We start from the raw sequence: 17,883 nt of genomic DNA on the forward strand, positions 1-17,883 counted from the left end.
ATTACCAACGCAAAACCCGCATCGTGATCTACGCACTCAAAAAAGGCTATGTCACGCAGTTCGATCGGCTCAGACGTGACATGACGTAATTATTTAACTTTATTACGACAGTTGCGGCAAAAGTGTAAACCCGGCTTTACACAAACAGTAAGATGCTTACGACGCAGGAGGGACACAGGCACATCAATGTTTATCTGCAAGAACTGAGCTTGGATCCTTCAGAGGTTTATTCAGGTAATTGGCTAGGAAATATGCTCCATTGCAAATTACCATAACCGTGTTTTGTTTCATGCACTCCTTGGACTGCGTCTGGCTTTGCAGGTCATCCTTCTTCAGAGAGTGGAAGGGCAACAATTTTTTTACTTTATGGCCCTTTAGCTTGTCTGTCTTCAATCAAATGGTGCGGGTGCAGTAGGATGCATATAGTAGGAGGCATTGAGGGCGAAGAAAAACGGATAGCCGCATGTTTGTATGCGAGAATAAAGCTCAAGGACTTCCCGATTTTAAATCGTTATGGGACGGATGCACGCCGTTCGTTTGGAGGAAGGAGCGAAAGAATCGAAGCGTTGGTCCGAACAAAAGCGGGAATGGGTGCAAAAACAACGGAAAGCTGCTGCGACCGCCGTTACGGCCTCAATTTCAGCTCGTGGAGTAGCGGCGAATCCCTCCCGGATGAACAGAAAATAGCCGGCTTGGAACGCCGGCGTGGGCCAATATCACTTCTTCAGAAAACTTGTAGGAGATATTTTTGACGGCGTCTGTCACTTCTAAGTACGCGCGCATGTCCGGTAGCCAGTTTATTTTTGTGACCCGCCGCGGTGGCTCAGTGGCTAAGGTGTTGCGCTGCTGAGCACGAGAACGCGCTGCTTAGGACGAGATCGCGAGACCGGCCGCAGTGGCCGCTTTTCTGATGGAGGCGAAAGGGAAAAACGCCCGCGTGTAAAGATTTCGGCGCATTTTAAAGATCCCCAGGTGGTCAAAATTAATCCGGAGCTCTCCATTAAACCCTACAATAAATCAACCAGTTTATGCTTGCGCAGGTTTGTAGTGGAGAATAGTTGGAGGGAGGATGGCAGGCGTGCACGCACAGCTATATGTTTCATGCCCGTGCTGATAGATGACATGTCCGTTGTGCTGGTGCGAGATTTAAACGCGGACTTTCAATGGCCCAATGGCACCTGTCCGGAGTCCTTAGTGGTAGAGCGTATGAGGTTTGCTTGTTAGGCTATGTTTAGATTACCGACGCAAAACCCGTATCGTGATCTATGTACGTAAAAAATGCCATGTCACCCCGTTCGGTTGGCTGAGACGTGAAATGACATCATTCTGTAAAGTTATTACGGCAGTTGCGGCAACAGTCTGAACCCGGCCCTACACAAACCGTAAGATGCTTACGATGCGGGAGGGACACAGGCACATCCATGTTTATCTTCAAGAACTGAGCTTGGATCCTTCAGAGGTTCATTCAGCTAATTGGCTAGGTAATATGTTCCATCGCAAATCACGATAAACGTGTTTTGTTTTGTGCGCTTCGTAGACTGCGTCCGCTTTGCAGGTCATCCTTGATTCATCGTAAGCAGCGCTAGATACGGTACACAGAAGAGAAGACACACACGACGGTGCACACAACTAGCCCAACTGTCAATTTTATTGAACTACATTTCTATTACATCGGGCCGTTTTCTGTGTTCTTACACTTTAGCGCCGTCGTGTGTGTCTTCTCTTCTGTGTCCCGTATCTAGCGCTGCTTGCGATGAATCAAAACCAACTAGCCCAACTGTCAATTTTATTGAGGTCATCCTTGTTCACAGAGTGGAAAGGCACTAATTTTTATAAAAGGTTGTGCTGCCGTCGCAGACCGCGCATGGTGGTTTTGCTTCTTTCGGGCTTTATAAAATATTTACCGACTTATCGACCGGGTAAACGATGAAGGTGTATGAATTTGAGCCAGTCTACGCAGTGCAAGCAAAAACGGGAGCTTGACAAGTTCACTTCAGTGTCAGTTTAAGCTAACAGGAGGCTGTCGGAACGTGAGGCAATCCGCATGATTGAAAGACGACCGAGTTGTGTCTGGAATGTCGAAAATGCGATATGCACGCTGAACAGCATGCGCATTACATTTATTTGATTGTAGGGTTTAACGCGTCGACGCAACGCAGGCGATGAGGCCCGCCGTAGTGGAGGGCTCCTGACTAATTTTCACCGACTGGGGACCTTCAACGTGCGGCGAAATCTCGAACACACGTGCGTTTTTGGTTTTCGCGTCCACGAGAAAAGTGGCCGCCGCGGCCGCCAATCGAACCCGCGACCTCGTGCTCAGCAGCGCAACGCATTAGCCACTGAGCCACTGCGGCGTGTGCAGGCGGGTTGTCAAGACCTAAGGACATGACATTCAATTGGCACAGCCCGTGCACTATCAAAAGCAATAGGCACTATCAATTGGCACTATCAAAAGCAATAGGCAATAAGTTCAGTAGAGGAGAAGTACAATGGACTGCGGCCGGAATCGAGGATGTCATCGGCAGCCGGCAGCGGGTAAGCGTCTGTCATGGCGATTCTGTTCAAATGTATTTTGTTAAAGTAAAAGCATCATGACCTATCTTACTCTTTCACCAATGTGCATGAAGAAGGTTTAGTAACATCTTTCTAAAGCATGCTTCAACCGAATTTTGGAATACTGGGCGTTCCATATTTGTTTACAATGATGCCATCTATATACATATTGGCATCCATCCATCCATCCAGTCCTACTACTTGTCAGGTGTCCTCGAATTTTTTACATGATAACTTCACAGTCTGCCTGTATGGCTGTCTGTCTGTAAAGCGATTCAGCCACCCGGCCGAAGTTAAATATAAGCTGCACTACAGGTTTATATACCCATTGCCGAATCTAAACGTGTAATTCTGGTGGCAGTTTTCATACTTGCAAACATTGTTGAACAAGAACACAACATTGTGACCAGGACGAATTTTTCTTCAACTGCGAAATTTCTGAGAAAGCTGTATAGCTTTCCTTTGTGGGCGCACGGCTGCATTCAAGTGGATGTGAAACTTTCCTTCGCAGAAACTTACTCCACCTTGGGGATTTCCCCTAAATCTGATCGATGAACACAACATTACGCAAATAGAAGGCAGAAAATCAATACATAAGTGACATTCGCAGTGTTCCTTTATAACAAATTTATGGATGCTTGATTTAAATGAAATACTACATCTACTGCATAAAAAAATCCACTTCGTCACCTGCTGTCGCCCGCGCCACTATAGCTTCTAGCGGCGCACGCCCCTAACTGGAAATCTGGGTGCCTTGGACCTCAAGTGGTGTGCCCGCCTTTACATCTCTGTCGACTGTACCGCTGAGATAATCGGCAAGAAGGAGTGCACTGTGACAGTTCCCCCATCGTCGCCCACCGACCTTTTGTACGGGCACGGTGCGCACGACGGAGAGCACGTCCCGACGAGTGGTGAGGATGCGGTAAGTGCTGCAGGCCATGACCGAGAGGACCATGCTGTCACCGGTGTTGCAAATGAGCTTGCGCGCCCGGGACAGCGACTGGTTGATAACCGACGTGTGGTTCACGTGCGACACCACGTCCAGTGGGAGCACGGTCGACTTTTCAGCGGGACTGCCCGAGCCCACCTTCTGCGAAGACGGGGTGGGACGGGTTCAGAGGCGGTATTTCTTCGAAAACCCTCTACCCGCCGCGTGGCTGTCATCTCAAACGCGTGAAATAAGTTTTGCGCTCCAGTGACATCGCTCTGACATCGCCGCGTCTTGCCCGCGAACGTTTTGCGGTCTCCGGCCGCGTCGACACTGTCAATGAGCTCTTATTAAAGGGGCCCTGAATACCGTATTTATTCGAATATAAGGCGGTCACGATTATAAGGCGAGGGGCGAGTTGAAGGACCCAAGAAAAAGAAAAAAAATTTCCACACAAGTATAAGGCGAAATAGGGAAAGAAAAAACGCAACTAAACTCCTTACCTTTCAGCAAAGCACACACCAAGTATTCATGAACTATCTGCAAACAACGATATTTATTCGCAGCGAGACGGAAGTCCAACTTAGCAACTGTCTTCAGAGGTGGTGGTATCCGAATCTTCCTTGTCACTTGCGCACTCAAAGAGAACATGGTTTTCGGCGCCGTCAAGAGCATTTGACATGCAGCACTTGCGGAACAATGCCGCAACCATGGCTTCGGGGATCGCTGCCCAAGCGTCGACCACCCACTGGGCAAGCATAGACGGGGACGCCCGCTTCAGACGTCCCGACGGCGTCAGGGCCACAGTGTTAGAGGTCATCCATTCATTGTACAGCCGTCTGACGTGTGCTATAAAGGGCTTGTTAAGACAAACACCAAGCGGCTGTAGTTGACTCGTCGTGCCCCCCGGGTATGACGACCAAGCTCCGTCTGGTTGTTCATGAGCTTCGTCTTCACACCTTCTGTGAGGTGCCCGCGGAAGGCGTCGAGCACCAGCATTGACCTCCGGGCGAGTAGCGCCCCTGGTCTCCGGCACCACACCGACTTAATCCAGTCAAGAAAAAGCTCTTCCGTCATCCATCCTTTCTCCTGGCAACGAATGTGGACGTCCTGCGGGAACACCTAATTCTTTAGCATAGTCTTTCTGTTCAGGATGATGAAGGGGAGCAACTTCCGCCCATCCGCGGTGCAGGCTAACATCACGGTTATCCGAACCTTCTCATTTCCTGTAGTGCGCAGGCTCACTTGGCGATCACATTTTTGGTGAATGGTCTGGGCCGACGGCATGTAAAAAAAAAATCGGAGTTTCGTCGGCATTGCCAATCTGCCCAAGTAGGAAGTCGTGGTCGCGTCGCAGGCCGATAACATCCTTGGAAGGAAATTAGTTCTTCTTCATAGTCTCCTGGCAACTTCTGCATCACGTAGGTCCGCCTTCGCAACGAAAGCCCGGCCCTCTTCATGTACTTCTGCACCGAGCCCCAGCTGGCTTTGAAATTGGTGTGATGTGGAGATCTTCTACTCAGGTCCTAGATTATCCTAAAAAGCACAGCACTAGTCACTCACTACTGTGCCTTGTTTGTTATCCAATGAGGCACTGGGCCGAGACGTGCACTGTGGCATATCTAAAAAAAGTCAGAAGAAAAGGAAAACGCGTAAGCCTGGAGGAGATATACTGGGCTGAACGCAGTGGCAGTAGGCGAGAAATGGGTAGATGCTTAGGGGTTTTTTATTTTGTTAGTCGCACACAACTACACACATACATTGCACACACAAAGAAAAGTTGGCCTATTTATTGCCCGGGAATGCGACTGTGCCCTCGCAGGTGGCATTTGGGCAGGAGGGATGTTCATGCCTTGAAGACTGCTTAAAAGGGTGGCCTGTTGGGCAAAAAACTGCCCCATAATGGCTTGAGTTCCCTGCAAGAAGGAGTTTGTTACTCCTGCCAAGAGCTCCTTCGTATTTTCATGCTCTTTTTGAAAAAGCTCCTTCTCTATTTCAAAACGGATCTTATTTTGCTGCTCTTGGTGCTCAATGTTCTTTTCATAGATTTTGTCGAGCGCCTTCTCAAAGGTGCTCGACAAGGTGTCTTGCGGCGCTTCGGGGGTGGACTTGCACCCGGAGTCAGGGTTCTACCTTGTGTTCCTGATGGGCTTGGTCCTCCTTGCGATGGCGTAGATGTTGCAACTGAAAATAAAATTCCCATAACAGAGCTTTCTCATGTTTATCACAGCCACTTTCATTGTTTCTCCAGTCTTGCGCAGTTTTTGTCTCATCCGATTTGTCTCATCCGATTTGTTGGATGTAATTGACCTTGATGTTTTCTGTATGCCCCTTTTTATGACATGTTTAGGAATAAGTGGTCTGTCTGCACGTTGGCTGTAAGGTGCGTATGTGGAAAAGGCTGCACATTTTTAATTTGCAAGTGCTGCAGGTGTTGTTTAATACTTTGTATTTTCCTACATGTATTATGGTCTGAGGCTTTATTGTGTACAGAGGGTGTCAAGGATCGAGAAAACTGGTTAATATGTCAAAGAATTTTTCTACATAGAAAAACTGAGGAACTGTGGAGTATGTACTCAAAAAGTGACTTGTGTCATAGGCAAAACGTGAGGCCTTGGCAAAACGTGAGACCACACTTGTTTCGCTGGCAATTTTGTTCCAGGGTGGACAAGCTCATGTATACAAGCTCATGTATATGCAGTAAATAAAGCTTGCAAGCATGTTCTCTGCATCATTTTTTTCACTCTCATATTGAACACTGAACTAGGAAACATGAGTGCTGGGGCATTCCAGCACAGAAAAAAAACTTACATGTGTCAAGATCGTCGGACGCATCTTCCTCCTCTTCGCTGCCATCTGCAATTATAAATATTGGATTAGTGCATTTGCCATAGATCTTCATTGTTATCAGGGACGGGAATATTGACACTACATCCACGTTCATGGTCAAGCAATGGTCTACATTTATCCTGTGTAGCATTCCTCGCAGAGTACCCCAGCAACTTAGACTGTGGAATGCCCTGCATTAAAAAAAAATGCGAGATGGGTGGAGTAACTCATTTAATCGTTATAACCGAAATGGAGATAATTGGTCAAACAAAATGTTTGGAAATCAAAAATTAACAAATGCAATTTTCACAAAAATCTGGCGAAATAAAAAATATGCAACATATAAACCTCCCAGCAATGCAGACTACATTAAAAGCTCCCGGAAAAGAATGTTGAAAATGCAAAGAAGAATATCGAGAATGGGAAGACCGTGCTTCAAAAAAATGCACAATTGGCGTAATTAACACATTTTGTCGCCGTAACAGCGCAAATGCCCTTAATTGGTCAAACGTAAATATAAAAAAACAGAATAACCAAAATTTTAAAAATTTACAAAAACGAAGTGACGAAATAAAAAAATCCACGTATTATACATGGCTCATCCCACGCCAAACGTTACAGGCAGTGCGCTCGACCATCTCCAATAAGAATATAAAAATTCATGGTCGATCGCTTTACTTCACTAATCGTTTCCATGACCAGTTTTTGGCGGGAAGAAATTTTTTCTAACTCTCAGAGCAATTTTAATTTCGTGGCAGTGACCAATAACCAGGTTGTGAAAAAAATTCCAGTTGGTATGTTTCCTTGGCACCGCGTTTCCTTGGCACAACGCGTTCGCAGCTTAAATATGGTGGCATTGCGAACAAATTTCACAAAAAATGAAATGTTGTACCGAGTACGGTAAACCAATTCCACACGGTAGGAAAAGCACCGCATTTCCTTATTAAAACGCGTTGTCTCAAGATGTGCCTTGAGGGGAAGCAATGCGTTGTTCTTGGGCGATATTTAGACATTTTTGCAGCTCTTACAACTTTTTATGAGATAATGCAGCAGCATAATTTGTTTGTATTATTGGCTGTAAGCGCAGGAAAATGAAGCATGAGTCGACAAGCCGGATTTGGTGCTTTTAGGCTGCATTTGGTGCATTTGGTGCATTTAGGCTGCAGAGGAACCCTCGGTGCAGTGAAGTGCACTTACGGTCCGCCGTTCGCAGCCTTGGGGGCAGCTCAATGTAAATAATATTTTCTCGCCTAACACAAAAAGGACTCGGATTAAACTACAGGAATAAATATCCCTCATGCACCCTTTCAAATGATCTAAAGTGTATATTTTTATATGGCGCGCCACACAAAGTGATAAGTACCTGAACATGAGCAATATTGCGAAATTTTTCAAATTTCTTGTGTTTAGCGCTTCGAAACTACTGTCTTCGTGACTCGTATTTTTCCCGCACTTACCGTCAACAATGAAAACAAGCTGTGCAGCTGCGTATCTCTTGAGAAGTTGTAAAGGCTGTAAATATTTCTAAATATAGTCCAAGAACACTGCATTGCTTCCCCGCAAAGCCCATTAGCATACACTAGCGGTGAATGCGTTTTAATAAGGAAATGCGGTGCTTTACCTACCGTCTCGAATTGTTTTACTGTGCTCGGTATATTATTTCATTTTTTGTGAAATTTGTTCGCAATGCCACCATATTTAAGAAATTAAAATTTTTTCTAGAAACTGGTTCCCATAATGCATAGTGTATAAAAGTGACCGACCATTATTTTTATAGTGTAATCGGAGATGATCGAGCGTCCTGTCGGGGATGTTTGGCGTGGAACGACCCACACCTCCTCCAAAACCCGAACACTGAAGCCGAAAAAATGTTCGAAACACCTAAGTCCATTCAGGGATTCTTGAAACACAAATTAAAAATAGCGAAATTAACCCTAGACTACGGCTTTCCTCTGTGGGAAATTACATGTATAAGTAAATGCACTTAATTTTTGTAATAGTATCAATTTACACCCCTGGCGAAAAGATCCAAAACAGAAATTAAAAAAAAAATAAAATAAACCAAAGTATTGGGCTACTCAAGGTCTTACCTGGCTGTGAGGAACTCAAAATAAATACAAGCGGCGTTAGATTCCGCACATTAGTAGACAATTCTGTGAATTTCTCCAAATGTATTCTGACGGCGAGGTGACCAAAAACTTTATGAAGGCGTTCGTGAACAAGCATTTGCGATTTCTGGCGCACAAGCCGATTTCCTGCTACGTGCAGAGCAAAATAGCCGGCAGTGAGCACGACAGCTAACAAGCTCTCGTACGACGCGCAAAGCAAGATTTAAACTCAAAAGTGATCCGCATTTACCCCATAACAGAACGCTGTCGTCGTCTTCTGCGGCGGTGTCGATACCGTAATCTCTGGCTTGCACCATCGGGTGGTCGCCAAGCAGAAGGTTCATTTTGTTGAACCATTTCCACTTTGACGGCTCCGCGTCACTTTTGCATATCAGCAAACGTTCCTGCAAATGCCAAAAAAGTCAGTCACAATTAAAGCGCCTTAAACCTTTTTGAATCAAATCCAACGTGGAAGTACTTACAGCTGTGAAGTGCATTTTCAAATTCTGCCAAGATGTCCTTATTTGCTCCCATGTCCACTGCAGGCCCAATTCCTTCAAACATCTTTCCAGGTTCATGAATATGTCGCTGTTCTTTTGGCGTTTTCTATCCAGTAAATAACCCGATTTTTTTTTCGTGGACCAAGGCTAGCAACGCCAATATTTCATCATCTGTCGACTGGGTGCGTGGATTGCGCGATGATGTCATCTTGCCTAGCGGGAGCGTACCGGCCGGCAGAGCAAGAGCAACGTCGGCGCGTTGGGGACAGGGGACCCGGAGACCGCGACGGGCCAGATAGGTCACAATGGGCGGATGTATTCGATCCCACAATTCCTTACAGCCCGTCAACTCGGCCCGACCGGGTATACATGCCCTTTCCGAGCGCGGCGAGTTCAGTCACCGGCCTCGCCACGACGGCTCCTCGACCCGATGCGTCCGCTTATACACCATTTTAAATGCAGAGCATTTCAGTAACTCACGATGTCACCCGCGTTGTCCCGTCGTAGTCCGCACCATCGTTGTCCGCACCCCTCCCCCTACACTATATAATGGGTGCAGCACGAAACAGTGCGTTTTGTCCCGGAGTCTCTGGCCTCCCCGGCTAACGCCGAGCCCCCCGAATAACTCAGTGGGGTCTGGTAAAGACCGGGAATTGCCCGCGGGAGCATTTCATGTTCCCTCGGGGGACACGGACGCGGCGGCCTGGCTAAAAGCTGAACTCCGCGCTTCAGGGATACGGAAGTTTTAAATCGCGCGCCATCAGCCGCAAAGGGTTCGCACAACATCCGACAGATGGCGACGAGTGTACTGGCCAGTAGGAAGACGCAGTGAAACATCCCCCTCGCGAGGGGAACGATCAAATGCAGAGCCTTTCCGGGGGCGCACGACGTTAAGTAGTTTGCGTCACGTTAATGTTGTTGGACTTGTGGCAACTGCTGACGAGAGAGCGCTCGTCAGCAGTAATTTGAATGAGTCAACGATATAAGGCGCGTTCGTAGCGTCCCGTTCTGTGTCGGCTTTGTGGCGCAGTGGGTAGAGCACCATGTACATTGCGTTCCGCCCGCAGGGTCGAGGGATCGAAACCTGGCGCCGGATAGTATTTTCTTTTATATAGTGTAGGGGGAGGGGCGCGGACAACGGCGGTGAGGACTACGACGGAACAACGCGGGTGACATCGTGAGTTACTGAAATGCTCTGCATTTAAAAGAAAATACTATCCGGCGCCTGGTGTCGAGTGGTGGTGGTGGTGCCAGTGGTGCTCCGCAGTTCCGCGATGCAAACGTACCGGTATGGCACCGACTCACATATAAATCGATATCGGGGAGTAAATACGTGTTTTCAATGCCACCATGATTGTTATGTTCACCGATTAGTCATGTTTACGGAAGCGCGGACGTCGAATGCGGAGCGCGCACAGCATATGTGGATCATGCTGACCCGCGCTCGTGATGGACTTTCGAGGAGGCGATTGCTACGCTGTTGACATTGCAATGGTGCACCTTTTTGAACTAGACTTATGACGGTTACTGACGAAGCGAAATTACCTGGGCGAAAAAACAACCCGACCGCACAACCAGTCAAATTACTATTCGAAGGTTGAGCAGAATGACCGACATTTGGGCGAGTTAATATTGGTGGATCATGATCGTGATCCTGATTGGCCTAACTCTGTGCAGCGCATGCGGCCTGTCGCTCGGAGCCCACCTTTGTGGAACCGCTTTTGCACCATAAATGCTTTACGTGATCAGCAGTAACTTTTTTGTAATTTTAGTGCTCTAGATTCCGTGACAACGCAAAAGGATTAGAAGCTTTTCCTTTGACCGCTTTGTGAACAGATTCAGCTATTTTCCAAATGAAGCGCTCACGTATCCCTAGCTGCGTTTCCACATCGGGCTGCCTGCTTATCCTGCTATCGACCAGCAGTGTGCGATTGAAAAAGTCATCCTTTCATATCGTTTGGCTGCGTTCGCCTGAAAAAAAGTAAACAAAACGCCGTGATTTCAAAGGTTAGATTAGAGGAAAAGGGGATTGTTTAATGCCAATCAGCTGCAATTAATGACCAAACAATATATGGTATTTTAAATTCACTACAAGGAACCAGAAGTTATTGTAATGTTGTATTGTATCGGCGCTCGTGAAAGATCCCCAGGTGGTCAAAATTAACCCGGAGCCCTGCACTACAGCGCGTCTCATCACCTATGAAGCGTCGGTGCGTTAAACCCCATATAATCAATCAATTATTCAATCAACCAACCAATCAATGCTGTATTGTAGAGGATAAAGTTATTTTTAACATTTCAGGGGGTTTCGTTCCCATTCGCAGTTTTGCGTGTGATAAATCGATTTTGCTCTGTCTGCTTGCCGTCCAAGTGCACCCAACAAACCCTACAGTTGGTCGTTAATTGGTACAAAGTCGTTGCGGTCCACCGATATCTCAACTCGGTGTCCATTGGGAAGCGAAGCAGCAAAAACACGTCGCAACCGCACTGCATTTTCTCCCGGCAGTGTCGTGCAGATGCGTGGTGTCGGAGACTTTTTCTCGGTTTCTCTGGTTGTTCGATAAACCACCACCGCACAGTGCTTAACAAATGACGTTTGCGGCTTCAACGGCATCGCAGCATTGGCTAAAACAGTTGAAAGCTCCGCAAAAACTATGTACACATTGCGAAACACTCCTGAAATATGCAGCGGAGCACACCGCGCCGAGCGATGTTAAAGGGGTACTGACACAAAAATTTTGCGCCTTGTTTTTCTTGTTGCGATAAGTAGCTATTGACCTACTTATCACCTGTAAAAACCTCTTTGCTTCAGTGTGCGACGGTTGCTTAATTAGAGGCATTTTCAATGCGGCCAGTCGCAGTTTCGGTTTCAGCGGGTGCCGCGAACGATGGATTTTGTGTGAACAAAGCTGACCACGTGACCGTCGGAGGGATATCGCAGAGCTGCCGTAGCTCTGTCGAATCCGCATCGCCGGCAGTTTCTGCGAATGCCCCCACGTACTGATCTCGTTAGCCGCTGAATTAAAAAGCGCCCGTGGACGTGTCGCAGGCACTGCGAGTGCAAATGCTACCGCGGCTAGAGAACGACGCTCGAGACAGTGGGGGGCAAGACGCGCACTGGGAGCAGCGGGCCGGTCTGCCTACAGGTCCGCCTACAGATGTGTTCGGCTTAGCACTGCGGCGGATATTCCATTGCCGCTCTCGTAAGCGGTGCAGATGACAATTTTTAATGCAATCCGCCATCGCATCATTAACTCCTTTCTCATATAAGCTATCATGGTTGGGACTTGGGTACAATTTCGTGCAGCGGTAACAAATTATCACTCGAGCTACCTGCGCCGGCCTGGGCCACTTCGCGGCCGTGGCCGCCGCCTGCACAGCGACCGTGCTGCTCGCTCTGTGGGATTTTCGTGTCTCCGGCGCGTTTTCGCATCCAATGTAAATAAAAAGTAATAGAAACAGAGTGCCTGGAATCGCTGTAGAACTTTGGTCGCGGCCAGCTGCCCGATTAGCTGACGAAATCACGGCGCCTCCGCCGCCAACGATCCCGTCGTTCGTTCTCGAGAGCAGAAGCTCCGCCCTCCGGCCCTCCGATTGGAGCGGCGAGCCGAGCGAGCCGGCGAAAAGCGCCGGCAGTGCGGAAGCGGCAAACAGAAACTCGTGACGTGTTTGGATGTTGTTTATTTACAAAATAAACACGGGATGTCGATTGCGCGTGGTCCTGTGCTGGCTGCTCGGTTGCGTTTCGCACACTTTAAAATTGAGTTTAAATATTGTCACGAAGGGAAGACGAAGAGGACGAAGTTGTGTGCGTGTGCGTAGCTTTGCTTGGTGCTGCGATAGACGCCATCATGTCAATATATCGCTTCACATTCAACCATTATTCCTGTCGTTAGTCCTGCTGCCACGTAACATTTTGGTAAAGGTGCGGGGTAGATCCCCATACCGACACTCAAGCAATGCCCGCCTCCGCTCCTGATGCGTTTTCGTGAGGGTTCCTGGATTGCGCCGGCTTGCCCCAGCCCCGCAGCTTCATGGACACGTCCAGGTCCCCAGCCCCGTGTCCCCAGCCGACGAGCCGCCGCGCCCAGCCGAGCAGTAACCCGCCGTGACTAGAACTGACGACGATGCCTCTCCCCCGCCCAGTACACCGGCGCATCTCCAAGGTCCTTCGGCGTTTCAGCTGCATTGACGGGTATCACTGTTCGTGGGTCATGGTTCATCCCCTTCATCCGTGGCGGCATGGACTTCCTCACTGTTTATAATCATCTCACTTTTCATTTTGTGTACTCGTCCATCCACTGCGCCCTGGACCGGGACGGTCGACGCATCGACGAGGGGGGCCCTGTCACGAAGGCAAGACGAAGAGGACGAAGTTGTGTGCGTGTGCGTGGCTTTGCTTGGTGCTGTGATGGACGCCATCATGTAAATATATCGCTTCACATTCAACCATTGTTCCTGTCATTCGTCCTGCTGCTACGTAACAATATGTTCTAGGCTGTATTCGCCGATGATATTTTGCGGATGATGTATTTGTGTTCACACCAATCTATCTCCGAAGTTATCTCGCCTTCGAAATTTTGTGTCAGTACCCCTTTAACAGCCCAGCGCGCACAGGCAACGCTGGTCCGCCGAAAGCGGAAGGCGCGCGGGCCGGCGAGAGAACTGCTTTGCGAGTATTTTCCTCCTTTCCCGGCTGCTTATGGAAAATGGTGTATACATGGGGAGGGCGAGTCCAGAAAACCTGCTTATTTCGACTCAACGCGCCCTCGTGGGGTCAAGCCTACTACAGCGTGTGAAGGGAAGAAATAAGAGGAGACAGAACGTGCAGCGCACGAGAGGGAATACCGCGGTAGTTCCCTATGTACATGGCTTTGCTCACAACCTCAAAAAAATTGCAGCCAGGCAAGGTGTGTTTGTTGTCTGCAGTGCCCCCAACAAGGCGTATCAAATGTGCCGACGCGTAAACAACGAAGCAAGAGGGGAAACGTGCACCACCAACCATCGAACAAAATACGCCGAATGCCAGAAGGAAGTCGTGTACAGCATCCCATTATCATGCAAAAAAGTCTACGTGGGACAAACCGGAAGGTGCATTAATGACAGGGCACGTGAACATGCCTCCTCACTCAAGACAACGTCATCCGGCCACTTATCATCCCATTGCCGCACTTGCCCCAAATGCACGGCGCACATCGACGAGATCACCGTGCTTCGAAAGAAACGCAATCCCCTCGCACGTGAAGTCGTCGAAGCAGTAGCCATCAGCAAGAAAGGTAACAAGTGCGTCAGCACAGCTTCCGTGGCGCTGACGAAGAAAGAACTGGAACTGCTTAGCGATTATCCCATTAACTAATCTCGGAAAAAAGAGTGTCGCGCTGTGCCAATGTTGTGCAATGTTTCATGTATATATGTTCCCGCTTTTTGTCAATAAACTCAGTTGATAGTCAGCACTGTGTCCGTGTTTCCTTCCTAAGTCCTATCGTTTTTTGTTGAAGCTGAAATTTCAAGTCGATATGGAAAACCAACTCGCCCAAACCCAAGCAATTCTAAACCGAGATATTGCGTCTGTCGTGTACAGGCCCCCCAGTGGTAACGCTTTACCTTTTTTGGGGTTTTATGAAACTTTTCTCGACTATGTGAATACGAACAATCTACGACTTATCAGCGCCGGTGACTTTAATATTCATTACTCTGAACATTTAACGCTTACAGATACACTACATACCATCGTTAACTCAAACGGTTTTGTTAACACAATCGCAACGCCAACTCGTGTGCCAGCGCTTTCCTCGTGCATTCTTGACATGGTTATCACTAACCTTGACACAGCTGTTTTTCACACTGGAACAATTACATCTGACATCAGTGAACATTGCCCGCTTTTCGCATTATATTGCTCAGAGAACAGACATACATCTCGCAGTTATAAAGCAGTTCGTGTGCATTGTGTGACCAACGAAGGCTTAGAACGTTTCAAACAAGATATCAACCTTCATGACTGATCTAGCGTTTTAAACGACAGTAATGTGAACCTTGCGTACCGAGAATTCGTTCAATATTTTGCTGAGATTTACACTTCTCACTTTCCTTTCAAGTCCCTCGAACCTACTAAAAAGATTAAAAAATCATGGGTTACCAAAACACATCTGGCTATGATAAAGAAGAAAAATCGTCTGTACCATCGGTTTCTTATCATGGGATTGCCGGCATTGTATGAAGAATTTAACAAAACAAGAAATGCACAACATGCGCAGCTTAAGCGAGCAAAGCAAGACTACTATTTTCAGCTTTTTGCTGACTTAATTTCGAAACAACCAGATGCAACTTGGAAATTATTGAACCGCGTTTTAGGTCGAGCAAACAAAAGATCGTTTCCCGAGAGCATAATGTGCAACAATGTCGAACTCACGGGTGAAGCAATGACCCAACATTTCAACGAATATTTCGTAAATATCGTCCCTCCTGTTAATGACGTCGTAGCCTTAGATAACCCCATTACAGAGTCTATCGGAAGCTTTTTTCTTACACCTACTGATCAGCAAGAAGTTTATTCTACATTTACGAACCTTTAGACACTTTAGACACAAAGCTTTAGACACTGACAACCTACAAATTAAACCCATAAAATTTGTCATAGAATCAATTGCCCCAGTGCTTACCTACATTTATCATTTATGCTTTGAAAGTGACATATTTCCTGATGCTATGAAGAAAAGTAGGGTTTCGGTGATACATAAAAGTGTGGATAAAACTAACAGATCAAATTATCGACCTATATCAGTAATTTCGGTGTTTTCTAAAGCAATGGAAATGTTGCTGCTATCCCGTCTGACAAGTTTTTTTGACACAGGCCACATTTTATCTGATGCCCAATTTGGTTTCCGAAAAAACAAATCAACTTAGAAAGCTCTATTGACAAACAACATTTTGCAAAATATTGAAAACAAGCATTACACTCTCGGTGTTTTCATAGATTTCACGAAGGCTTTTGCTTGTCTTAATCATTATATACTAATACACAAACCGATGCTTAATGGTGTACGTGGAACTCCGTTATCGCTACTCTAGTCTTACTTACCTGACAGGAACCAATGCGTTTGTATTGATGATAACATTTCATCCTTTTTCCACGGGTGTACCACAGGGAAGGATACTGGGACCCCTCCCTTTGAATGTGTTCATTAATGATATCGTAAAAATTGACTCGGTAGCAAAATTTATAATGTATGCTGACGACTCTACTTTACTGATATCTGGTAAATGTGAAGATAATTTAATAATGAAATGTAACGGCATTCTTGAAAGTTTGCACTCATGGTCCCAATCCAGCAGAATAAATATAAACCCCGCAAAAACAAATGCAGTTATATTTAGAGCAAAACACAAGCCAGTGAAACTAAGCCATATCATTAAATATTCAAACAGTATAATTGAAATAGTAAATGAAATGAAAATTGTTGCTGTCACATTTTCACCATGCCTCAGCTGAGATACCCACATCAGTAACTTTTGTAAAAAACTTTCTCCAGCAACAGGAGCTTTGGCCCGCACCCGGTCACTTCTACCCTCAAAAGTAAAATTGAAATTCTACTTTGCAATATTTGAATCACACCTCAATTACTGCAGCCTAGTCTGGGCAACCACGACAAAAACAATTATAAAAAATTCAAATATTGCAAAAAAAATCATGCGACTCATTTCAGGTGTGCATTATTTATCAATAACAGCCGATATAGTTAGCTTTTCAGCATATGTATCATTTCCGCATCGTACGTTCCTTTTATTTTTCATCCATCCCATCAAAAAATTTTTATCGTCTACAGCACTGCTAACACATACAACAAACGTAGTAAACACGCGCAACACTGACACCTGGCACATACCCCGCTTTCGTACAAACTACAAGCTACAATCTCTTCGGCACAGCGTTCCTGGTATTATTAAGAGATTTAAAGCAGTACAACATTTTTTCATTCAAGGAAGCACATCAATATTTTGTAGACTTGATACTAATTGATGAGAGTTGAAATATTTCTGGTGTTTTTCCTGTTTCAGTTATTTTGCCAGTGTCTGCGCTTATATTTGTAGTAGTTGTTTGCTATGTTGGAGTTAAAACCCGCTCTCTCTCTCTGTATTTTGTCCGCTTATACGTTTACTTATTCAAACAATTACCCGTCACTGCTGCATTGTACTGAGTTACGTACATCTGCTTGTCCCCTTATTTCTTTTTCTTTTCTTTTGCTCACAAACAGTGCTCTTTGCTAATGTTTCATTCAGTCTCCTTCTTGTTATATGCTATGTTTTGTGATATCTACTGCAGTTTTTATTGTTGTTGTTTATATCCTACACATCTTCAAAAAAAAACGTTGCACTTGTTTCAAATATTTCTTTACTATATGCAATGTCTTGTATGCCACGCCATGAATCGCCTGGGCCCTAGTCAAGTTGTTTGTACAACTTTTAGCCCAGGAATCCATGTATATGTATCTAGATCCCTTTTGGTGAATAAACTGAACTGAACTCAACTAGTACGGATTCTTGGGAAAGTTGCTGTGGCGATGTTTGGGAGACGTGTGCCCCTTCTAGTGTAAAATAAACTGGGTGTGTTTCCGGCGTCACTGCACAGGCGATTCTCCTCCACTGGAGGTGAGTGTTGTGCGTGAGATAGGGCTCCATGCCCAGAACGTCATTCGGGAGGCCGAACGCGTGAAAGCAATGCGTATTTGCGCGGGTCGCGAGCAGAACACTCACTCATTCACACTCGCGAGCAGAATGAAAACTGTCCGCACTGTGAACGGCTGTTCGGTATTTTTGTTAGGCTGTGGCTTTGCCTTGTTGGCAGGCGAAGGTGAAATTGGCCGGTCAAACGTCGCAGGACGGCCGCTTTTCTTGAGAAGTACGTGTGGTGCCAGCCATGCCTGCTACGATGAGGGTAACTGCCGCGTGCCGCCGGCGATTAATT

At 46.5% G+C, this 17,883-nt stretch overlaps 1 protein-coding gene and 1 pseudogene across 1 annotated transcript in view; both read right to left on the bottom strand.

Annotated features, from left to right (window-relative positions):
• The window catches only part of LOC144167830 (uncharacterized), a 296,895-nt gene that overhangs the window by 18,036 nt on the left and 260,976 nt on the right, over nucleotides 1-17,883 (bottom strand). The window contains exon 14 of the mRNA XM_077696990.1: nucleotides 3,416-3,643. Within this exon, the coding sequence (XP_077553116.1) occupies nucleotides 3,416-3,643 (228 nt within the window). The remainder of the gene's footprint in view (nucleotides 1-3,415; nucleotides 3,644-17,883) is intronic.
• LOC144170877 (uncharacterized) lies at nucleotides 4,331-9,126 on the bottom strand (annotated as a pseudogene).

Source organism: Haemaphysalis longicornis, unplaced genomic scaffold, assembly GCF_048455015.1.
Source record: "Haemaphysalis longicornis isolate Haplotype H1 unplaced genomic scaffold, Haemaphysalis longicornis Haplotype H1 scaffold_2, whole genome shotgun sequence".
Classification (NCBI taxonomy): Eukaryota; Metazoa; Arthropoda; class Arachnida; order Ixodida; family Ixodidae; genus Haemaphysalis; species Haemaphysalis longicornis.